The sequence below is a fragment of the Emydura macquarii genome, unplaced genomic scaffold, assembly GCF_026122565.2.
Source record: "Emydura macquarii macquarii isolate MOO-44397 ecotype Brisbane River unplaced genomic scaffold, CSIRO-AGI_Emac_v2 contig_691, whole genome shotgun sequence".
Taxonomy (NCBI): domain Eukaryota; kingdom Metazoa; phylum Chordata; order Testudines; family Chelidae; genus Emydura; species Emydura macquarii.
The window spans coordinates 4649220-4671978 of record NW_027130828.1 but is presented as its reverse complement, the minus strand read 5'-3'; the positions used below and the strand labels follow the sequence as shown (position 1 = coordinate 4671978).

Genomic DNA, 22759 nt, shown 5'->3' with positions numbered 1-22759 from the left:
GGGCAGAAGAAAGTCAAAGGTTTGTTCAACATTAAGGTCTAAAGCTAGGACTAGAAAACCTGGAATAAACTCAGAGCATGCCATGTATCATGCCATGCATCACACTGAAAGCTTAGTTAAAAGATTATTACCATGTATCAAAGGAAATACATTTCAGTATCAACCTTGGATTTCTTGCTTTGGGATAAGAAGATTTTAAGAAACATAAAAAGCAGTGCAACTTACAGTATTTGGATTGGTGAGGTTCCTTGCATCCGTCAACCAGCTGCTTAAATGGTTATATGTGCTTCTTCTGTGGATAGCCAAGTGAGGAGAATTTAACTATAATATGTAGTTACTATACGTACACCCAATAGTATGCTTCTCAACATTTTAAATGTTTAAAATAGATTTGTCCCAGAGATGAAGTGATAGGTTCTCTTCTGAATCCAGAACAGAACTTAAGCAATTCAGCCAACCCATGTAGCAGCATGAACTCTGTGGAGAACAGGCCAATTACTTCACAGACACAGTATTATTGTTTTCCATGAGGGCGACATGTTAAGACAGTGTTATATAAAACTCATTAAAGGATTTTTTAACTAATACTCTTAAAGAACACTGCACTGTAGAATACTGCTTAGGTAACACTGCATAAGATTATGCGTTCTTTAACTAAGACTTATTTCTAGCAAATTAGGGTGCAGACAGAAGTGTGCACGAGATGGAGAGAAAGCATAAGGTGGCAAAAAAAACTGAACACTAAACCCCATACTAAAGCACAAGGACATGCCTTCAACTGTGCCCCAGATGTATGAGGATTTCTACTGTACACTATGCCATGAAGTTTGTTCTTTACTTAGAAGAGAGGCAATGTTTTCAGGTTGCTTTCTCCCTCCCCCCCTCCCTCAAGCCATCAAGTCTCTGACCATTCTGTATTAACTATTCCTTTAAAAAAATTATAATTAAAATATTTAACTGTTATCTGATTGTATATTCTTCAGCAGATCAATAGCTGAGATTGCACAAATGAAGGGTATTTGGATTGATACAGCAGGTGACGTAATATCTTTTACTGGACCAAGGTCTGTTGGAGAGAGAGACAAGCTTTCATACCACACAAAGCTCTTCTACAGGTCTGGGAAAGGTACCCCAGTCCCAGCATCACAGCTAAATGCAAGGTGGAACAGATTGTTTAGTATAAGTTGTTAGCACATATTCTAAGGACCATTCACAGTGAAGTGGCCTGTTAAAACATCTCTGCACTCATAGGACAAAAAAGGAGGGGTTAGTGGGTTATAGATTGTTGTAATAAGTAATACATTCAGTGTCTTCAGTCCATGTTTTTTAGTGTCTAGCAGAGTTATGAATTTAAGCTCCCAGGCTTATCTTTTGAAAGTGTGTGCAGATTTCCTTCAAGGATGAGAACGGATAGAGAGACTGCTTTGTGAAAAGTGTTCATTCACGGGAGATAGCGTGTGTGTGTATGTGTTATTTTCCCCATGAGAGTTCACTCAAGAGTGTTGTGATTATCTAGTTTCACCCACATTAGTGGTTATTGGGGCGTTTAGTGCACTGAATGAAGTATACCACATGTTGTGATAGGTACATGTAGGATTCATGGATCTTGAAAGGTGTGTTGTGGGGGGAGGGTGTTGATCATTGTAGCAGTAGAGATATATCTGCACATTTTGCTTCTTTGCTCTTGCAGGGTCTGATCCCACTTTGAGTTGGTGTGTCCTGGTCTGTGGGGAATTTGGATAGTCATTTCATGGCTTCGATTTTACTTGCCATAACCTCTCGTTTGAGGGACTCTGACTGGTGTAAGCATGCATCCCTGCAGGGAGTAGCAGATTTTTGTATGCTTTGTTCCTTCTTTTGGAAAGAACTCACTAGTTCTTCTTAACCAGTGAATAGCCTATGAGTCATCTCATATAAAAAACACTAAGAAAAACACCTTGCATTCCCATAGCTCCTTTTAGAAGCTATCAGATGTTTACAGGATACTCAGCAAGTTTTCCCTAATCATTTCTACGAGGCAGTGCAACTTGGTTTCAAATACAGCTTACCCACGCATTATATAAATTTCCTCCGTTTTTATAAAACTCACCGTCCATTTCTTCATGGACAATGAGGAAAAAAACTAACCTTTTAGTTCTCGAAATACATACTAATAATGGATGTAGCAAGATATTAAATAGGTGCTTCAAAAACACCAGCACCTACTGACTCGTTGATTACTGGACATTCATTCATCCGGAACCTGATTGTGACTATTCAGTTATGTTTCCATATACTGAATCTAATATGCAGATAAAATGTATATTATTGGTACACCTGCATGCAAGTCAATTACAGATTATACATCAAAAAGAAAGGTAATTGCAGTTGGCAATGTCATTTATGACTAAATAAGACCCTGAAGAGATTTAATTTCACTCAAGCCATTTCAGTGATAGGATAGTTACTATATCTTCAAAATACCAAGTATTTGCTATAAAAAATGACTAGATTGAATGTGCACAAACAGCTACTCACTATTTACTGTATTCTTTTCATTCAGGGAAAACTAGGCCACCTCTGTTTGAAAGACTACAGATACATGGGAGAGTTCAAGAACAGGCAGAAGCTATTTATTAAAAAAGCTTTTTTATAGATCCATATAGCAGAATTCCACATCCCAGAATTCGACTGTATGCTATCCTTAGTGGAGACAAGTTGAGTCTTGAAATATTCCCACTCCCCCATCATTATAAAAAATTAATTAAGTCCCATACACTGAAGTCTTAGAGAGACAGAACAACCTCTCAGATAAGATCGTAAATAAGTTGGGAAAATTGCAGTAACTCCACAATGCCTGAAGGGGAAAGAGTAAACAATGGAAGTTTCTAAGGAGAAGCTTATTTATGCAGTACTTTGAGATTCTGAAGTTTCACATTTATTAACCAAAGTTAATTTGAAAGTAAATGACCAGTGCTTTACTTTTTAAACAGCTGTTTGGAGAAAGGAGGGGAAAAAAGGAAGGCTATATTAGAAAGGTATCTGGGTAGTAGATTTGCACCCTAACAAGTTTAGAAAACCAAGAGGGCAGAGACCCTGAGAAAACAGTCATATACAACGTAGTGACATTGTAAAGCAGTGTCCCAAATAGGCTTGGAAATAAATTGGAAATCATACCAAGTGTTCTATTTTAGCTGTAACTACAGTTGACAAATCAGACAATATCTTACCTAGTAATATCATAGACCATGAGAGCTCCTGCTGCTCCTCTGTAGTAGCTTCGTGTTACAGCCCTAAATCGCTCTTGTCCTGCTGTGTCCCAGATCTGAAGTTTAATTTTTTGGCCACTAACTTCAATTATCCTTGTACCAAATTCGACCCCAATTGTGTGGGGACAGTCAGCCATAACTGTCACAGAAAGATAAATCAGAGGTTCACATCTTTCTACTAGAAGTCTTCTCTCTCTCTCACAAAGGAAGGTTTTATAGTATTGCCATCTTTCATATGGGGGGTGGGGGGGAGGAATCTAATCTAGATCAACCCGCTTTCCAACAATAAACTGTTTTTAATTTAGGCAGCACTGAATGATTGGTTATTTCCTGAACACAATGATAGTTTTAATGCACTGCCAAGTATTTAAGAACGGTCAATTCATAAATCAGAGAACTCCTAATGGAAGTTGCAAATGCATGCATCATTGATGTGTTTGGCAATACAAGTTGAGTAACTGAGTTAGGTTCTTCAGCAATCTAACCTATCCTTGTGGAAACAATTTTAACTTGAAGGCTTAGGGACTAGCCAGGACTTGAAAGAATCAAATGAAGTTTTTTTTTAAAATTGCCAACATATGGTTAAGAACCCTGCACATGACAATAGGAGTGGTCATGATGGATAAAGCCAGAGATCCATCCAGTTTAGTATCACATCTTGGAGACTTGCCTGTAATTGATGCTTGAGGAAGGTTTAAGAACATTTCAGTAGAAAGTTCTAGGATAGCATATCAACAGGAAAGGCTTCTTCCTAATTCTCATTAGAGATCATCTTATGCCGTGAAGGATGATGGTTTATATAACTTCCAAATCCCTTTAAAAAGAATCTTTATCTTAAATTTGGAAGTTTATCTATATACATATGTCCAATCCTTTTTGGGAATCTTGCCAACCTCCTGGCTTCTGGGATATTTTGTGGAAGTATACTGTGTATTAGTTCTGTCTTTGTGCACAAATTTAAACTTAAATTCTATTGCTTCAAGTGTATGGAACTTTCAAGGAGTTACAAATACTTGAAGCATTCTCTCAGATAACATCTTAAAAAAAAAAACAAAAAAAAAACAAAAAACAAAAAAAAAAACCAGGCCACATGCAAGAGATTGCTTGGTACTACCTTTGATTAACCTATTCACACTGGAAAGGCACTTTCAGAACTCTAGTTCTCACCGAGAAGTCAAGTGTAGCTAACTCACACTCACACACTTTAAAGCTGTGTAACTACTTTGCAAGCCAAGGACATGAAAACTAAGCTACATTATCCACTACAAATAAACTGCATGGAAAGGATAAGGTTGTCTTAAGAGCCACAACAAACTTTCAACACCACTGAAGAAACAAAACCTAGCAAAGCTTCGGAATTGGGAAGTAACACTCAAATCAATGATTATATACCACACCTCTAACAGGGAAGAAAAAAAAGTGGCAGTTATAAAACCGGTTATGAGATATATACACGCATTAAGGAGCATATATCATGCAGATGCAGCAGCTGTGACTCATGACAATCAAGCTATAATATTAGCTCCAGTGTTATTTAAACCTGTAGGAGACTGCCTTTGATTTATAGAAGTTATATCCCACTTTGAATGTCAAAAGTATTAACTCCCCTCCAAGTGAGCTTTTGCATTCCAACACAGACTCTACTCTCACCAATACCAAGGCAAAAAAGTGTAGGAATATTTTTAAAGTGGGGTTTGTGATTGAAATGTAGTAGCACACTTTCAGAAACCATCATATAGCATGGCCTTTCCCAGCACCACCTCCATTACATATATGCTTTGAGAATGCTAGAACCTTTAGTTCACAGAGGTTACTCTCCGGACACATGGACTAACCAGTGACCTGACAAGTAGCAGACTTAGCTGCTTCTATTGCATCATTCTGTCTATGAGTCTGCATATTTGCAATGGGTGAAGCTCCAGAGGGAACTCATGCACATTGAAAAATAACTTTCAGAAGTAGGGAGGCAGGGAAAAGAGAGGAAGCATGCCATCAGTTAAAACTGAGGCTCCAAATGAAGATACTCACATTTCTTTTCTGTGAATTGGTGAAGCAAGCAGGACTTTCCTACACCCATGTCCCCTGTTACAGAAAACACAGTTACTGTACTGATAACAATGGCTTCAGAAGCTACAGTTTCTTCCATTTAAAAACATCTGACAAGCTTTACGTTGAACACGCAAGTTGCTTGCTGGACCATGCTTTGCTATGCCTCTATGCACGAGGTGCTGATTCACAGTACATCCTTGTAACAGTAATTTTCCCAATGGCTTTGTTCACAGGAATAGAGGAGTAGAAGCATCCAAGAAACCAAACAAAAGGAAAGGAGTTCAGGTTACAGACTTATGCAGTATTACTAGGTGAGGTTTGTAAGGTCACACAGAAATCTGACCCGTTGGGAGAGATACCAAATTTGCAATTTTCAGAAGGGCGACAGGAATTTTAAATTCTACACTGATAGTCATTAGAGCAGAGAGACCTTTTAATTATAAACATTTTACACCAGAAGGCAGGCATCTCCCAACAGCTCATCAAGTGTGAGGCAACTGCTACATTGTCATGTTAGTACTGTATTAGGCTTCAGCCCCAACCATGGCAGCATGGTTCACACAATATAGAATTACAATGATAAATTGTTTTAAAGGCTAAAAAAAGAGTCACCATCAGAAGAGAAACAAACAATTGAGGCTCTTATAGCAACCTTGATTTACACACCTTTAAGGCAAAACTCCCCCCTACAGATTCATCTACATAAAAAACCATTAGAGTTGTATAAGCAACACAGTGAGCCCAATCCTACTGTGATCATCATAAAAAGACAAACCTAGGGTGGAAAGAAGCATCAGGAGGTCATCTAGTCTTTCCCCATGCACCAAAGCAGGATTAAGCAAACCTAGGCCATCCCGGATAAGCATTTGTCCAACCTCTTTTTAAACACATCCAACAACAGATTCCAGAGCCTCCCTTGATAACCTGTTCCAGCACTTAACTACCCTCACAGTTAGGAAGTTTTTCCAAATATCCAACCTAAATCTCCCTTGCTGCAAATTGAGATTACATCTTGTTCTCCATATATACTGAGGGTAGGACAAAAGATATTTAAAAGTTGTTAGAGGACTGTTATTTGAAGACTTATACCCACTCAGCCTTTTCTCCTCTAGACTAAACATGCCCAATACTTTTGCAGATCATGTTTTCCAAACCTCTTATTTTCATTGCTCTCTTCTAGACTGCTTGTTCACATCTTTCTTAAAAAATGTGGAGCCCAAAAACTGGGCACAGTACACAAGCTGAGGCCTCACCAGTGCAGAGTAAAGCAGAACAATTACATTTCATGTTTCACATACGACACTCTTATTAATACACTCCAGAATGAGATTTGTCTTTTTCACAATTACATCATATTGTTGATTCACATCATGGATCAACAATTAAAACTCCCAGATCTGCTTCAGCAGTACTGCTGCCTCGGGAAAACTGGTTGTTTTTTGTGCATTTAATTTTTTTTTTCTTCCTGAAGTGTAGTGCTTTGCAATTGTCATTACTGAATTTCATCTTGGTGAGTTCAGACCGAATTCTCCAATTTATCAAAATCATTCTGAATTCTAATCCTGCACTCCAAGGTACTTGCAATCCCTCCCAGTTTAGGGGTGCCTGCAACTTTTAAGCATATTCCCCACACCATCATCCAAGTTGTTAATGAAATTGAATAATACTGGATCTGAGACAGACCTCTGCAGGACGCTACTTGATATATCCTTCCAGTTTGACAGCAAACCATTGGTAACTACTCTGAATATGGTCTTTCAACCAGTTGTGCACTCACCTCATGGTCATTTCATTTAGATATTTCCCTAGTTTGCTTATAAAATGTTAAATACAACAGTATAAATAACCTGCAATACTGCACACATGTCCTGTGGTCAAGATAAGCTGCTTGTAGTAAACTTAACTTTGACATTAAGCAGTCAAATGACATCCCAAAGTGCACAGACCTAGTGCATGCAGTCATATGTACTCAAGCAGTTGGTTCCAGTGATTATGTGCTCTGTATCTCAGTGAAATTTTATTACTTTCCATTTATAAAAGTAACCACAACTTATATTTTTGATGCTGTAGACAAACAGGAGGAAGGATTTTTCTCTCCCTTCCCCCAACAAACCATGGCCTTTAATGCAGCTACAGCAGCATAAAATACTAGAAGAGCCACTTAGTCAAGGGAGGAATTCACTGCCATACCAGCACAGAACATTGCAGACTTTGGCATAAGGGGCACACCAGGTGAGCAGAGCCTCCAGAGTGCAATTTGGGCAGCCAAGGACTAGACTCGCATAAAGGAAGCTTAAAGCCACTATAGCTTCTCTTCCCCCTAAGCTGCACTGCATGCAATCATACCCATGGTTATTTATATGTTCATGTAGCTAAGGTTTTTGGTTTTTTTTAAATAAAAGATTGTAGTTTAACGCAAACACAGTTTGACATTTAAAAGCAGCAGCAGATTATAGAAATCGTTACTCTGATTTCACCATGCACTTCCAGGGTTGCACAGACAAACTTACGCAAATAGGCCTCTCAGTGAAACTCAACACTACCTAACATGTTTTTGTTATATAAAAGTCATAGGTAGTACTGTAAATGTGAACAGGAAGTCTCCCACTGCAGGTACATAAATTCACTTCACTTATTTCATGCTGTGGCTGCAGACTAATTTTTAGTCTAGTTTAATTTTTTTTTTTTTTTTTTTTTTTTTAAAAACACAAAACTAAGTACAGTATGCACAAAAGCTTTCTCCCACGCTGAGATGAACACTAGTTTTCCTAATGAAGACAAGTACAGGCTACATCAGAACTAAAGACAATGGCCCAGATTCTTAACTTCTCATCCAAAGACCCTGTGCCTCCCAAATTCTGGGCTCTCTGTAGTCTTGTGCAGTCTGCAATATAAATTAGAGCAGTTGTGGGAACTGGATTTCCAGCATCTTCCCCCCCCACACACACACACGATGCCTAAAAAACAGTAATTTTAAGCCCAACATTTTAATTTTATTTAAATTAAATATCTCTGTTTTTAAAAGGGAAAAAAGTATTTAAATTTTTTTTAAATTATGGCTACCTATGTTAAGGCCTAAACTTATTATGATCTATTAAAATCATTTAAATAAAAATAATGTTCAAGCAGTACACATTTCGCTGCCAAAGCTTTAAAGAAAGTCAAACCACTGAACTGGTGGAAATCACTGGCCAAGAACCTGGAGCCAGAGTTTGTTGAAGTGCTAAACCAACTTTTGACAGCGTTAGCCTCTTCTGCAGGTGCAGAGAGAATGTTTTCTTCGTTTCTGTCTATTCAACTAGGTCAGTTCTAAGTTGAGAAACCAATTGGAGTTGAAAAAAGCAGGAAAGCTTGTTTTCTCTCTTCCCATCTATGAATAAAAATGAGGTGTGAGGATGAGATTTACTAGCTATAAAACCTAGAAGGACAGTTACCAAAAACATTCAATTCACTATTTTTGTTTAATAAATTAGCTTTAAATGCAAAACATGTTTTGAGAAGAAAAAAGTTATGTATCTAGCATATGTAGTTTTATTTAATTAAAAATATTATAAAATGTCTGAATTTAACTGAATTCCAATTTTCACCAAATGCAACAAAAGTAAAAAAAGTCAACTAAATATGAAATGCATCACTCACCATTTTCTAAACCAGTAAAAATTAAGACTCTGAGAAGTGTCTGCTATACTATATCTGTACACTTATTAAGCAATTATAATTTATCCTCTTGGTCGGCAAAAGTACCACCAAGTTAGGCCAACCAATGATAATCACCCTCTCTTTATGAAAGCTAACAGCAGAGATGCAAAACAAGATTAAATTTTATTTAAATCAGCAAGGAAGAAACACTGATTTAATTCATGATTAAAATCAGGGATTTAAATCATTCTACCCACTTATGCATAATGGGAGGGGAAAAAAGCAAAGAATCTGGCTACATTCAGGCCTTTTACAGTGTGTGTGTATCGGGGGCCAAGAATAGCCAAAAACGGAGGCCACTGTCAATCCCAAAAAGAGTTAGTAACTAACATTCTAGTACTGCAAGATTACACCAGAATACAGCTCCACTCTGCTAAAGGAATGAATTTGCACTCACTCCCTGCTCATAAACATGTCTTCCCTTAAAAGTGCATGTCTGGAGCATAGTGCTCTCTGCTGAGACAACTACACTCAAGTACCTAGTATACTTTTGTTTCAATGGCTTTGTATGGACTGCTCTTCTTTTGGACAACCACTATGCCTGTCAGCCAATAGTAGCAAGATGATCCAGCTACATAAATAAAGCAGCTTTCTACAATTATACCACTACTGTAGTAATATTATCTTCATTAATTTTAGAGCAGAGCAAGCAGCAGACTAGCTGAATGTTTTCTATAGAAGTGAGTTTGCATGCTGTCCAGATTCCCCTTTCTCAATTCCATAAAATCCAATGGGGTGTGCAGCACAACTTTTAAAAAGCACCAGAAAAATGAGGTATATACAGAAGTAAGTAATGTGGCCTTAGAAATAAAAGATTTTTCGGGAAATACAACCAATGGTAAGCAGTGCTCAGAAAGTAAAGGTAGGTGGATTTCAATAAATAATGCATATTTACCCCTAACTTTAAAATACAATATTCCACTGATGAAGTTTTGTGGGGCTCGAGAGAAAGAAAATAGAAACGATAGGAGATGAAAGGCGAAATATACATAATGAAGAATGCTGCTTTAGATACACACTTAACAGAAAGTTATCCCTTCAATTTGAACTGACTCAGAGTTCAGATGCCTACAGACAATCTAAAGTGTAAGCATCCATGTATATACCTAAGCATTTAACCCAACATCTGTGTTTTTCAAGTAAAAACATATTTCAAGTTCATACTTACCAATAATGATGTACTTAAAGATGTAAGAGTAGTTGTAAGGTGCAGTTGCCATTGTGGCACTATAAAATAAGAAATAAAATAGATCAGCAATACAGATTAACCACTTTAAACTACTGATTCAGATACATCCCCTCCCCTATGAAGAGTATAAAATGAATGCACATTTTTCTTGAGCTACCCTTTTATTCCAATCTCAGATTTCTACTGCATTTCCACGCAGTCAGTGGATTAAGACATGCAAGTATTTAGAACACAAGATACCCAGTAACAGGCCCTTCCATACCATGTACTATGAAGCACTGTCCGCACTAGGGACTTCCATGAATAAAATTTCTCATCACTGCTGGTATAGTTCAGCTGCTCCATAGAGAAGGCTCCAGCAGGAGTGTATGTATTATATAATCAGATACACTATCTACACTAAAACGATAGAGAAAATAGAAGAATGACATTCCAACTTTCAGGTTTGTAGAGAACTCTCACTTTGACAATAAAGTGCTAGTTACAATTTAGAACACCTCTTTTGAAATCTTAAGGTAAATCCTAAAAGCTTTTCTAAAAAAAGTACATTAAGCCATAAACACCAAATTGCCATTACAAATAACTTAAGTACAGAGAATACCACAGACTGTTTTCCAAAGATAAACAATATAGATTTGCATATTTTGAGTCAGCTGTCTTAGATTGCTCTAGTTTAAAGAGAGGACTACATCAGGCCCCGTGCTCTGTTGAGTAGGAAGTCTAGTTTTCCTACCCCTGGCATGGAGAGAATTAAGCCACAAATCAGATGTTCAGGGAATTGGTCAATAACTGTTGCTTTGTCACCCAGACAGCAATGAATAAACCTCAGTAACTTGACAACTTTTACATTGTTTCCTTTATAAAAAGGATATAAAAATAATCATATGTTAATTTAAAATATTTTTACTTAGCTTTGCTATAAATGGTATACTAATGTGAGAAGGTGAATTATTCTAGGAGGTTTAAATACATAGGAATAAGTTTGACAATCCAAGTAATTTCATTATTGATCTTTAATAGATGCAATTTTTGGATCCAAACTTAGTTTTGTTTCAGATACCTGCTTAAAAGCTGGAACTGTAGGTCTTGTGAATTCAACATTTATGAATGAATCCTTCTGCATCACGAAAACTCCTTTTACTACTTCAAAATACAGTCATGTCCTGCATTGTGCAGGAGGCCAGACTAGATGATAAAGATGGTCCCTTCTGACTGTAAAGTCTATGAGTTTGAGTTCTAGTCCTGCTCAGATGCCTCCTTGGCAGCCTTTTCCTTTCACTAATTCCCCTGGTGACACTTCTAATGTATCTAATTTCCAACTCACCCCAGCTCCAGTTTAAAATGAGGATAGTGCTGCTCACCCACATGACTAAATGTTAAGAGCTATTTAAGTGTCAAGTATTCTCTTTAGTTCAACATCATCTACACTCACTATTTCTTTTCCAACCCCCACCTCCCACCCTGGTATGGCAGATTACCAACAGTTACATAGAGGTTGTCCTCTTTATAAAGGGATTTGGGTCTCTGGCCCACTTAATTCATATTACAATTTAGTGCAACTTCACTCAAGTCAAAACAAGTGTGTTTACACATGAAACAAATCAATTAAAATCAAAAGGGGAACACTACAGAAATACAGATGATTCAATGGCATTTTGATATATACCATAGTAAACATTTCTCCTTACTTACCTAAAAAGGAAGCTAATCCAAACCAATAGCCACTCCAGATAAGGAAAAAGCCTAAAACGGCTGGCTATAACAGGAACTGCGTACAGGGTAAAGCCCCAAAAATGGTGTGAAGAACAATTTAAAGCACAGCAGGAAGGACAGAATGAAGAGACTCCATTAAGACTTTTTTTTTTTTTTGGTGGGGGGGAATAAGTTAAGGATCTTAATGTGTGCCAGGGATGATATGGCAGTACCAGTGACTTCCCCCTTCCCCAGCTGTTTTATTCAGAGGACGCTCCCCTCTCCTCTCTGTCCTACCAGACAACACTTTTCTCTACCTTTCTCAGGCCTTTTGAATTATGCAATTTCCACACCATGTACTGTAAGCAGTTAAGCAAGCCATCTAAAAACAAAAATTTAATTCTATTGAGAATAATCTAAGCCTAGGTAGCCCAAAAGAGTTTTCCATAGAGTTATTCTGGCAATATAGTAGCAGGATAAGTTTCCATCATGAGATGCTCTGCAGTAACTCAGCATACCTTTGACATTATGTGGGGAAAGAGGGAAGGAATCTGGAGAAGAACTGATGGTCAGGACAATAGTTTTCTTCCCCCCCCACCACTGTTCACAGAACAAGGCACGGGATCTTTCGTTTCCTCCTCTAGAGACTGTACAAAAGCAATGCAAGATGGTAGTTTTGCAAGGACAGTAGTACTTGCTGCTGTACTGAGTAGAAAAGCAAGTGTGGGATTCAAATATCCCACTGATTTAGGGATGCTGAGCTGTAACCCCAGCATTAAGTTTCTTCCTTTCATATAAAAAGGCTTGAGAATCTTCCAAGCTTACAGCACCAGTTGCTGGATGTGGATTGATATTTCTTGTAATGTTCCTGCAGATCTTCAATATATTTAGAAATAAAGATTACTTCAATGTCAGGTGAATGTTAATGCTTCAAGTACATAAAAAGTTCAATGTCAATGCAGCTTTTCTAGTGTGGACACACCCTGATGCTGCAGATTTTCTTACTGCATCTTCCAGGTTTTATGCTGGAAAAGCAGCAGAATAACTTCTAAGAGCAACAGCATTCAGCATCAGAAAATCTTAACAGGTTTGTTGAACTAGCAAGATCAGAATAAACTGGAGTTTGGCTCCTGCTTTTTCTCTCATTATAAGACAGAGTAAAGAACTTCTCTATTGACCTAGCAGAGTCTATATTGGGGGTTAGAGCGACCAAACTACAGCACTCAGGGCATGAAATTTCACGGCTCTGAGCAACTTCATTAGGTTTCTTTAAGTGTCAATCAGACCACATGCCGCATAGCAATGTCAACTCGGGTGCAATTTTTTCCCATACTTCTAACAGATGTAGCTATGACCGCACAACCACTGAATTTAAACAAGATAAGAGATAAAGTTGTAACTCCTTCTGGTTTAAGTCTTTAGTTGTTTGGAGCTTTCATCAAGAATAGATATTTTAGAAACAAAGCCTAAGTCAAATATTTCTTAAATGGTCAATCAGAATATTCCTTAAGATTTTTAAAATTCAATTTTAATAAGTACGTAAAAGCATTTCTCAATCTACATTTGTGCTATAATATCACTTCCAAAAAGTGTGTGCATGAAGCCACAGAACTTAAAACTGTATACTCTGAATAAATGTTACACACCAGTAACCTCGCAAATGTCTATTCAATACTGAAATGCCACGCTACATGAAGTAGCTAAAGAACTGCCATTCCAATTAACACTTATGAGTATACAATTGAGATATTAATTTCAAGATCTTAATGACCACTCAAGAGCCTAGCAGATCAAATTTAAGATTAAGCCAAGTTCAGTTAGCCATTTCCAAATGTCTGAAAATGTTTTGATCCAATACAGGTAGCTCCAATTTGAAATCATCATCTAGTTTGTTGAGGAGTTATATAGTCAGTTTTATACAACTAAATTTTAGATCTGTACTTTAGAACATAAGAGTGCCCTAGCAGGCCACTGAAAAGTCCATCTAGTCCAGTATCTTGTGTCCAACAGTGGACTATCAGATACTTCAGAAACTGTAAAAATCCCTATAATTAAGGATTTCTCATAGCATGTTGCATAAATATTCACCACAAACTGTTAGGCTGTTTTAAGTATATCAAAAGATGTGTCAGACCATAAATTTTAATCAGCTTATCAACAAGATTAACCTGTGAAATGCTCTCTGTATGTCGATTGGCAAAGAGTATAGTAGGAATAAAGGATTAGACATGATCAATACTAGTAGTAAGTTTTCTTTTATCAGCTTTACCACATGTTATACCGCCTGTCCCCTCTTGTTCAGTTAGTTCTAGTTTTTTAATGCCATTCAGAAGATTTTCTGCACCTCTACACATTTTCAATGCCATTCCCAGGACCTTTTCTATTTGTACTATGTTCTTGAGAATGGAATAAACTAGACTTGATACTACCAAAGGTCTGAGTGTACCACAATTTTATACAATAGCCTCTTTTCTAAGCTGGAAGAGAATAAGGGTGGGTGGATATGACAGAGGTTTATAAAATCATGAATAGTATGGGGAAAGTGAATAGGAAGTTATTTACACCTTCACATAACAAGAACTAGGGGGTCACCTGATAAAGTTAATAGGCAGCAGGTTTAAAACTAGATGAAGTACTTCTTAACACAATGCACAGTCAACCTGTGGAACTTGTTGCCATAGGATGGTGCAAAGGCAAAAATACAACTGAGTTAAAAAAAATTAGGTAAGTTCAGGGAGGACAGGTCCATCAATGGCTATTAGCCAAGATGCTCAGGGTTGTGACTCTAAAGCTCTGATTGCCAAAAGCTGGGAAGAGAAGAGGGGGGGGGAATGGATCTTTCCAACTGCCCTGTTCTGTATGCTTCTCTGAAGCACTGGTACTGGACACTGTTCCAGATAGGATATTGGGATAGATGGACTGTCTTACTGGGTCAGACCAATAGTTCTCATTACATTTCCCAAAAAAAAAAAAAAAAAAAAAAAAAAAGTGTTTTCACTTTAGTTATGAAAAGTTGTTCAATATAAAATTGATGCAACAGAAAGGATATCAGTAAGGCCCTAAACTTTCTTCAGCATAGATGAGAATTTTGTGACTTGTTATAGTAAAGAATCTCTATGAAATCTGAAACTAACAATTAAGGAACTAATTCAAGAAACAAGTACAAAACATCCATTTTACTTCCTTCCCATTTTACTGTCTTAAAATCACTAAAGAATGAGCAACATGTAAATCAGACTCTATATTTAACTGGGTCTCTCTTTTGAAGTTTGTGTTGTGTTTTCAACCTGTTGTCCCCAGTATGTATAAGGGGTGTGTGAAAGGTGACTATGAAAATAAAGTTTCAGACCCCAGAAGAGGCATTCTGTTTTTCCTGATCAAAAGTATCTGAATACCTACACCTACATCTCAAAAGCCTGAAGTGTTATTACCATAGAAGCCCACAGTTTAGCATTCTGTCGCACGCTGCATCCAACGCCATGCTATGCACATGCAACATTTATAGTTGAATTCTGTTCAATTATCAGTCTAAAACTTCTATGATAGAGGTCCGTGAACCACAGTTTGAATTGCCAAAGGGGTCAGTACTTCAGATTTGTTGCCCAAAAAGGACAGCTCTAACATGGGTATCACTGCAGAGAACATAAGGGAGAATAATGCGAAGAACTTATTTAGTTTTTCTGCAAAAGCCTTGCCCTCCTTGAGTACACCAACACCTTGGTCATGTACTGGCCCCACTACCTGTTCGTCAGGGTTCCTGCTGCTTCGGATATACGTCTATACAGCAAACAAACACCCATGGCTGGTCTGTGTCAGCTGACTGAGGGGCTCACAGGAAGCTCTGGGACCCTGAAAGGGGGGAGGGCCCCAGAGCCCAGGCTCCAGCCCAAGCACAAATGTCTATACTGGAATTTTACATCCCCACAGCCTTAGCTGACTTGGGTTCACTGGGCTGACACGGGCCAGCTGTAGATGTTTAACTGCGGTATAGACATACCCATACGTACTTATGAAAAAATGAATAGTACGAATTTTCTCTTTAATAAATCGATTCTCAAATTCTTGTGCTTCTTATCAACCTCACGAATATCTGACTTTCAAATGTTAAAGGATGCCTTTTTGCCTCTAATGGCCTCCATTACTCTGTAGCACCTTAAAGACTAACAAATTTCTACAGACATAAGCTTTTGTGGGCTCCAACCCACTGCGTCTGATACAGACTAACACGGCTACCCCCCCTGGAACTTTTCTCCATTACTTTGCTGTTTAGCCATGGTGGCACTCTTTTGATCCTCTCCTATACCTTTTGGATTTGGGGTATACATTTAGTCTGAGCCTCCGTTACTGTGTTTTTAAGTCATCCCCATGCTGCTGGCAGGCATTTAATCCTTCTGATATCTCCTTTTACTTTCCACGCAAGAAGCGTCCTCATTTTTGTGTAGTTCCCCTTCTAAAAGTTAAATGTTATCATGGTGGATTTTTTTTTTGGGTATTATCACCCCCCTAAAAGGATGCTAATTTTAATTTCATTATAGTCACTGTTACCAAGAAGTTCAACCATAGTTATGCCCTGAGACAAAAACAAAAACACAACACTTATGAGTGTGTGAATTTAGCAACAGTCCCACTGAAGTCAAGTTATGTACCTGGTTAAATGTTTACTGGATGAGGGCCTTAATTTTCAATGAAGGGATTTAGATCTCCTTGCTTGAAGTTACTCCAGCCCTATATCTAAAAGCCATTTTAGTTAATTTAATCTGTATTTTGTTAGTAACTGTGTTTCATTAACATTTACACAGCATCAACAACTAGAAACCATAAGGTCAGGACTCCACTGTACAGACATAGTGACAGTCCATGCCTCAAACACATAACAGATGGCTTACACGGTGTGTGTTGGAATAGAGGAAAAAGATGGTAACACGTTAGGCTCTGTACACAGCTGTAACAAGAAATAAGTCTCTGCTCCAGATAGTTTGCAATTTTAACAAATTACTAGACAACAATGAGAAGACAAGGCACAGAGAACTATCATGTTTGACATAACAGGCAGTCACAGCACACCAAATGTCTAGCCACCCTCACACAGATTATCTACACCTACATACAGCAAATCACTTGTATTCACATCTGATGAGATCATGTGTATTTATCCCATATTCATGGCTTTCAGTCCCAGCAACATAATTATCTCGGCCCAAATCTCATTCCTTTGGCAGAACCCTGGCCTCAAGGAAATCTCACATTAAAAATTAACTCCCCATAACCTAATACTGGCCACTGTGAAAGCAGAATCAGAGGGCTATTTAATGAATGAATTCATTTACTACAGAAAGCACAGGAACACAAAGGGGAGCGAAATCTGCAGGATTAAGAGCTTGTCTACACAGAAGAGTTGTACCAGTTTACCCATTTTTCCCCCATCTTAACACTCTTAGGAAGTGGAAAAACCAGTTCCCAATTGACTTCACTGAAAGAGCCACTCAAGGGTTTGTGCTGGTTTAGCTAAACTGGTTTAAATTCATGACTTTGGTTAAACCAGTTCAACTTTCCCATGTAAACATGCCAACTATAGTATTCTATTTTTAAAGGGTCCTGATCATTTAGTCCACATTAATATATGCCGTATAGTATAGTAAACTCTGATATACTGCTTTTCATTGGTTGATCTCAGAATTTTACAAGGGCAGCTAGTATTAATCCAATTTTACAGATGTGAAACTGAGTCACAGGGAGGTGAAATGACTTGTACAAGGTCACCCAGCAGGCCAGAAATAGAAACCAGGTCTCCAGAATCCCTACCCAGCACCCCGTCCACTGGGCCATCCTGCTTCTCAATAGTAATCATTATCAAGACTCCTCAACATTAAACGATAAGGTAGATACTGCTAATCCAGCAGAGGACCAGAGGAAGTATGGACAAAGTTTTAGAGAAACACTGAAGAGGAAGAAGTCCGATGTATAAATACATTTTACTAGCTTAACTGTCATGTGCATGGCCTCCTCTGCATACAGTACTGGAATAGTGGTATTCTTCCTCACCTTTCCAAACTTAGGGGAAGAGAAAAAAATGCAGAATATCCACATTCTCAAGAGACTCCCCAGAATCTTCTTGGTTCTAGCTCCCCATGTTAGTTGCTTTATTTCCCCCCATCAGAGACAAGGATGTTGCTACATAGAGTGACTTCTAGTTTATAAGAGGCATTCTGCTCAAAAAGAGCACCTGTTTTAAAAAAAGTAGTAGTTTCAAGATCTGAAAGACCTATTTTTGCCCTGCAGTTATCCATCAATTCACTTGGCAAAAAAATAAAAATAAAAAATGCAAGACTAAGTTCCCAAAAAGGCTTTTTCTTATAATACTGTTGAGAAGTTTAATTCATTGGAGGGTTGTAAAGTGTTTACTGTACATTTCTATCCAAGTACTTTTAGCAATGTACTTAATGACTTCTGAGTATTGTCTTATGTAGCTAAATCCTCAGGAAAAAAAAAAGCAGTCTACAGGTGATTTCCATCTTCCTCCACCTCAATTTATCAACAGTACAGTATTGTAGTTTCATATGGACCCAGTTCAATGTAAAGTCTGTTTCCCCTACTCCAACTCTCAAAAAGCTACTCTGAAGCAACCTTAAGTATGACTTCTTGTCTTTGTGCAACTCAGTGCTATTCAAACCTCTTTTACCCACATTAGTGTTGCAATACTTGTATTCCTTACATCTCCTATACTTTGAAAGTGGACTAGCAGTTAGTCATGTTAGATACAATCAGCTTATGGCAAGCTATAACTGAAGTAGCATATTTGAATATAGTTATAATCAATGTGCTTTAGACAGAAGGTTGTCTCAGTAATTATGTTCCTACTAATGGTACAGGTTCCCATCACAGTCCTGTAAACACACACCTTCACCACACATCTATATAAAAACTCCAGAAAGCAGCTATGCCCTCAAACTATGATTATAGCATTAGAATGCAGTTCTACTCTGAAAAGGAACTCAAAATGCCATCATGGGTTTTCACGTGTGCTTCTTGATCTCCAAATAGATCTGTTTAAAACAGAACAAGACATGTAAATTGGCATTCATGCAAACTCATCCTGAGCTCAAAGTGTCAAGATTATTACTGCTGGTAGTACACAACATGGGAAAAATAAAGTTTCCGCAGGCCAAATTAGGCCCTTATTTATATCTGTACAACTTCATTGCCTTGAATGGGTTTGCATGGGAGTAACTGGTACACTGTGAACAATTCTGTTTATGTGCATGAACTGAACAAAAGAACACTTGCTCTTAGTATTGCAGAGCTAATACAGCCAAGAGTAAAATGCAAGCAGTAACTTTGTCACTGGAGTCAGCAGATGTGAGAATACACAAGAGGAACAGATTTGATTAATAAGATACCAATTTTTAACCTAGCCTCTGGGTAAAGTTAGTGTGCATAATTCACAACAACATTTTTGTCCATGTTTTATTCTGGTCCCCTTCATCTTTACAGGAGGTAGTACTGGAACAGCCAGGTGCAAAAAGAAAACATGCTGCAGCAGACACTCTAGGCTAGATCTATCACCTCTGGAATCTTACTAGTACCACTCAAAGCAAAGAGAAAGTATTACGGTCATACCACATTATACAGTGGCATATGAATTGTACATAGAGCCATCAGAATCACCTCCAAGTTATTAGTTTTCATCAGAAAATATCTCATTGCTTTCAATTTGTTGGCAACATCAAGGTTGTTTTTTCTATTGAAGGGAACCTCTTACTACCACTAAAGATTTTATATTTCTGCTGTCAGACATTCCTCCATAGGAGAAAGTGAATTTTATACTTAAACAGCAGAACTATGTCAGATCACCTGATCTGCATTCATCAAATAGCCTGCAGGATGCACCAAAGCGGTGGTGACTGTGTTTAAAGAGAAAAAATATAGTATGACAGTTTAGTCTCCATTATTTAGTGATCATATGCGATTTATGGCCACTCTCTACGAATTGTTTCATTCTAGTTTTCTTCAAAATTCTAACTAGAAAAGGAAAAGAAATATATTCATGATAACAATGTTCTTTAAGAGCTCCCCCCCGCCTACTAGTTATATATGTGCCTAGTTTAAGGTTTGTTCCGTCCCCAATCACAAACTGATTTCATTTGGAAGAGTTGTACATGAGCATTGAATTGATGGCACTTCCATGTTCTTTAATAAAGGAAGTTCGGGGAGTTTTGGGAAAAAACCATGTATAAAGAAAGAAGCCTGGTAGACACATAACTTGACCTACCATAACCCATCTCTTTTTGGTAAGATTCAGTCTATGGAATATTTTACGCTACTTTACAAGTATAAGCAGTTTCAAAGTTTCACATTTAACCCTGTAGATTTAAAGCACAGTTCTTCTGTGACTACAAGATGGAACTCTTGAAACAGCAGTTTTCCTTTTCTGATTTTAGTCATCTGTTTACTTTATTGACAAATAATTGAATGATCTTTACCTTTTTAGCACTGCAAAGCCATAGCAACTAATACTCTTCCTTCCTGGTATCCAGTATACCTTTGCAACCCACCTAAAGGCAATGAGTTGTATGCACAGGTGTCACTGAAAACAAAGCTGGCTCACAGGACCTTAATATGCATGGATGATGTGCTATACAGCAAGAACCAAGGCCGAGACTGCAGAGTTGGCAGTTAGGAAAAATATTTCTAACACTTAGGCCTTGTCTACACTAGCACTTATGCCAGCAAAATGTTTGTCACTTAGGGGTGTGAAAACACACACACACACACACACACCCCAAGCAACGTAAGTTTTGCCAGCATAAGGGCTAGTGTAGACAGTGCTATGTCAGCAGGAGACATTCTCCCACCCACACAGCTATCACTGCTCATCTAGGTGGTTTTATTACATCAGCAGGAGAGCTCTCTCCCCCACTGACATAATGCGGCTACACAAGCACTCTCATAGTGGCAGAGCTGTATCAATACTGTGTTGGACACTACAACCACGCCTTTACTGCCCAATGTGCCAAACTAATGGAATAGACTATTACTCTACAAATTTGAAGTGGGGCAGAAAGGTAGGTGCAGTGAAGGTCTTCCCTCTGTGTACAGAAGTCTCAATATTAAGGAGACTTCATCATGTGCTTATGGTATGACCACTAAATCAAATCTAGAGATAATGCCCCAGGTAAGAGCCAAGTTAGAAACCAACATCTCTAGATATTATCTTCAGTTCCTTGAACCAAAAAAGTGTACTTGCATTATTTTCTTCAGAAACCATCCCCTTGTACCTTCGAAAAGCTACCTTGAACTGGACATGAGGCGTTTCTTTCACTACTCATTTAGCAGCAGAGCCACATTCTCCCATAGACATCTACCGCAAGGTAATCCTGAATAGGCAAATCACATACTGCACCAAAACTTTTGGAAACAACTAGACAGATAAAAGAAAGTTAACTACAGTTCTCTAGCAATTCATTACTGGGCTTTGTAAGTCACCAGCTTGATATAATACATTTTTGATCAGTAGGAAAAAGTACATATTTCTTTGGTCCAGGAAGATGTGGGGAGAGAGAAGTCTTAAGAGAGCCCACTAAGTACACAGAAGTATGGAAAAACTTAAAATTATAAAATAACTAGGTTTCTAAACATTTCAAAACTTCCAATTTTAATGTTAAACACTTCTATATTTTCTCCTTTAATCATGGCTTCATTCAGGACAAATGTATCCAATACACTTGTAAATACCATGTTTCCCAATTTCAAGATCTCCCACAAAAGTCATAAAAACCATGAGACTGGAGTTTACCACAGCTCAGATTTAAGTGGTTTGTCTCCCTTTCACAGGAGTTAATAACTTGCCTTTTAATCCATATGCAGTAACATCTAAAAGTGTAGCTAATTCCCACAGGGTAGAGAGATTCTCTTACCTGTTCGTAGTTTGCCCAGCACAACAGAGACCCAATCCCAACCAAGGATTCTAAGTAATACTATCATTTAAATATTTACTTTCATTGAGTACATCTTCATGCCACCGTCAGATTGATTTATCCAGATCGACTGAGAGCAAGCGAAGACCCACTCAATTGATCCGGAAGTCAATTCAATAAAACCACCTCCCCAAAAAGCATAGTGCTGTGTCGATGGGTACGCATTTCCCATCGGCACAACACAGTGGAGACGGCACACAAAGAGGATTTAGGAAATCGATGTAAGTTACGCAAGCTACGCGGAGTAACACAAAAGTTACATCCACTACACATTCAGTTGCTAGTTCAAAACCTTACATAACAAGATTTTTTTGAATTAAATATTAATATTTTAAGTGTAAAAAATGCCATTTTCATATTAGCAGGATAGTCACCATTCAAAATTCTTCTACATAAGATCTTGAATCTACATTTGTGTCCTCCTATCCTTCAAGTAGCCACTCAATTTAAGACTACTAGAAAGAAACTGAGCAGCAGGGGAAAAAAAGCAGCAATATTAGGGATTTGAAAGCAATACAACTGTAGACTGATCCTGACAAACATCTTTCCTTGCTTTGATGATGACACTGGAATTTTAGTTTGGAAACAAGTTTGTGGCAACAAAACCATCCACTCACACCAGGGCATTAACATTCTTCAAAGAGAACCCAGAAATGTGATGGACAGACAGATGAGACACAAAACAATGATCTGAGTCTTTTAACCCATTTTCTTGTGCAGCATCTCAACTAATCTTGTCTATAGGAGTGAACTACAGAATGTTTTGGGGACTCTCAGACATCGCCATCAGGAGGATTTGTTATTATTATAAAGTATCTTTCGTGTAGGAATAAAGTTTCACGCAACACGGATTTCAAGTAATACAATTAAAGAGCTGGCATGTGTAACATAACCCATGGAGCGAGCAC

At 37.9% G+C, this 22759-nt stretch overlaps 1 protein-coding gene across 2 annotated transcripts in view; it reads right to left on the bottom strand.

The window, feature by feature from the left end:
* Window positions 1-22759, bottom strand: part of RAB14 (RAB14, member RAS oncogene family) — a 29414-nt gene that overhangs the window by 5751 nt on the left and 904 nt on the right. Inside the window, exons 2-6 of one of the 2 annotated variants that reach the window (XM_067541790.1) lie at window positions 10165-10223; window positions 8473-8667; window positions 5277-5330; window positions 3210-3387; window positions 226-292 (exon numbers count right to left, since the gene is read on the bottom strand). In XM_067541790.1, the coding sequence (XP_067397891.1) occupies window positions 226-292; window positions 3210-3387; window positions 5277-5325 (294 nt within the window). In that variant the 5' untranslated portion in view covers window positions 5326-5330; window positions 8473-8667; window positions 10165-10223. The remainder of the gene's footprint in view (window positions 1-225; window positions 293-3209; window positions 3388-5276; window positions 5331-8472; window positions 8668-10164; window positions 10224-22759) is intronic. The other variant, XM_067541791.1, reaches the window with a different exon arrangement.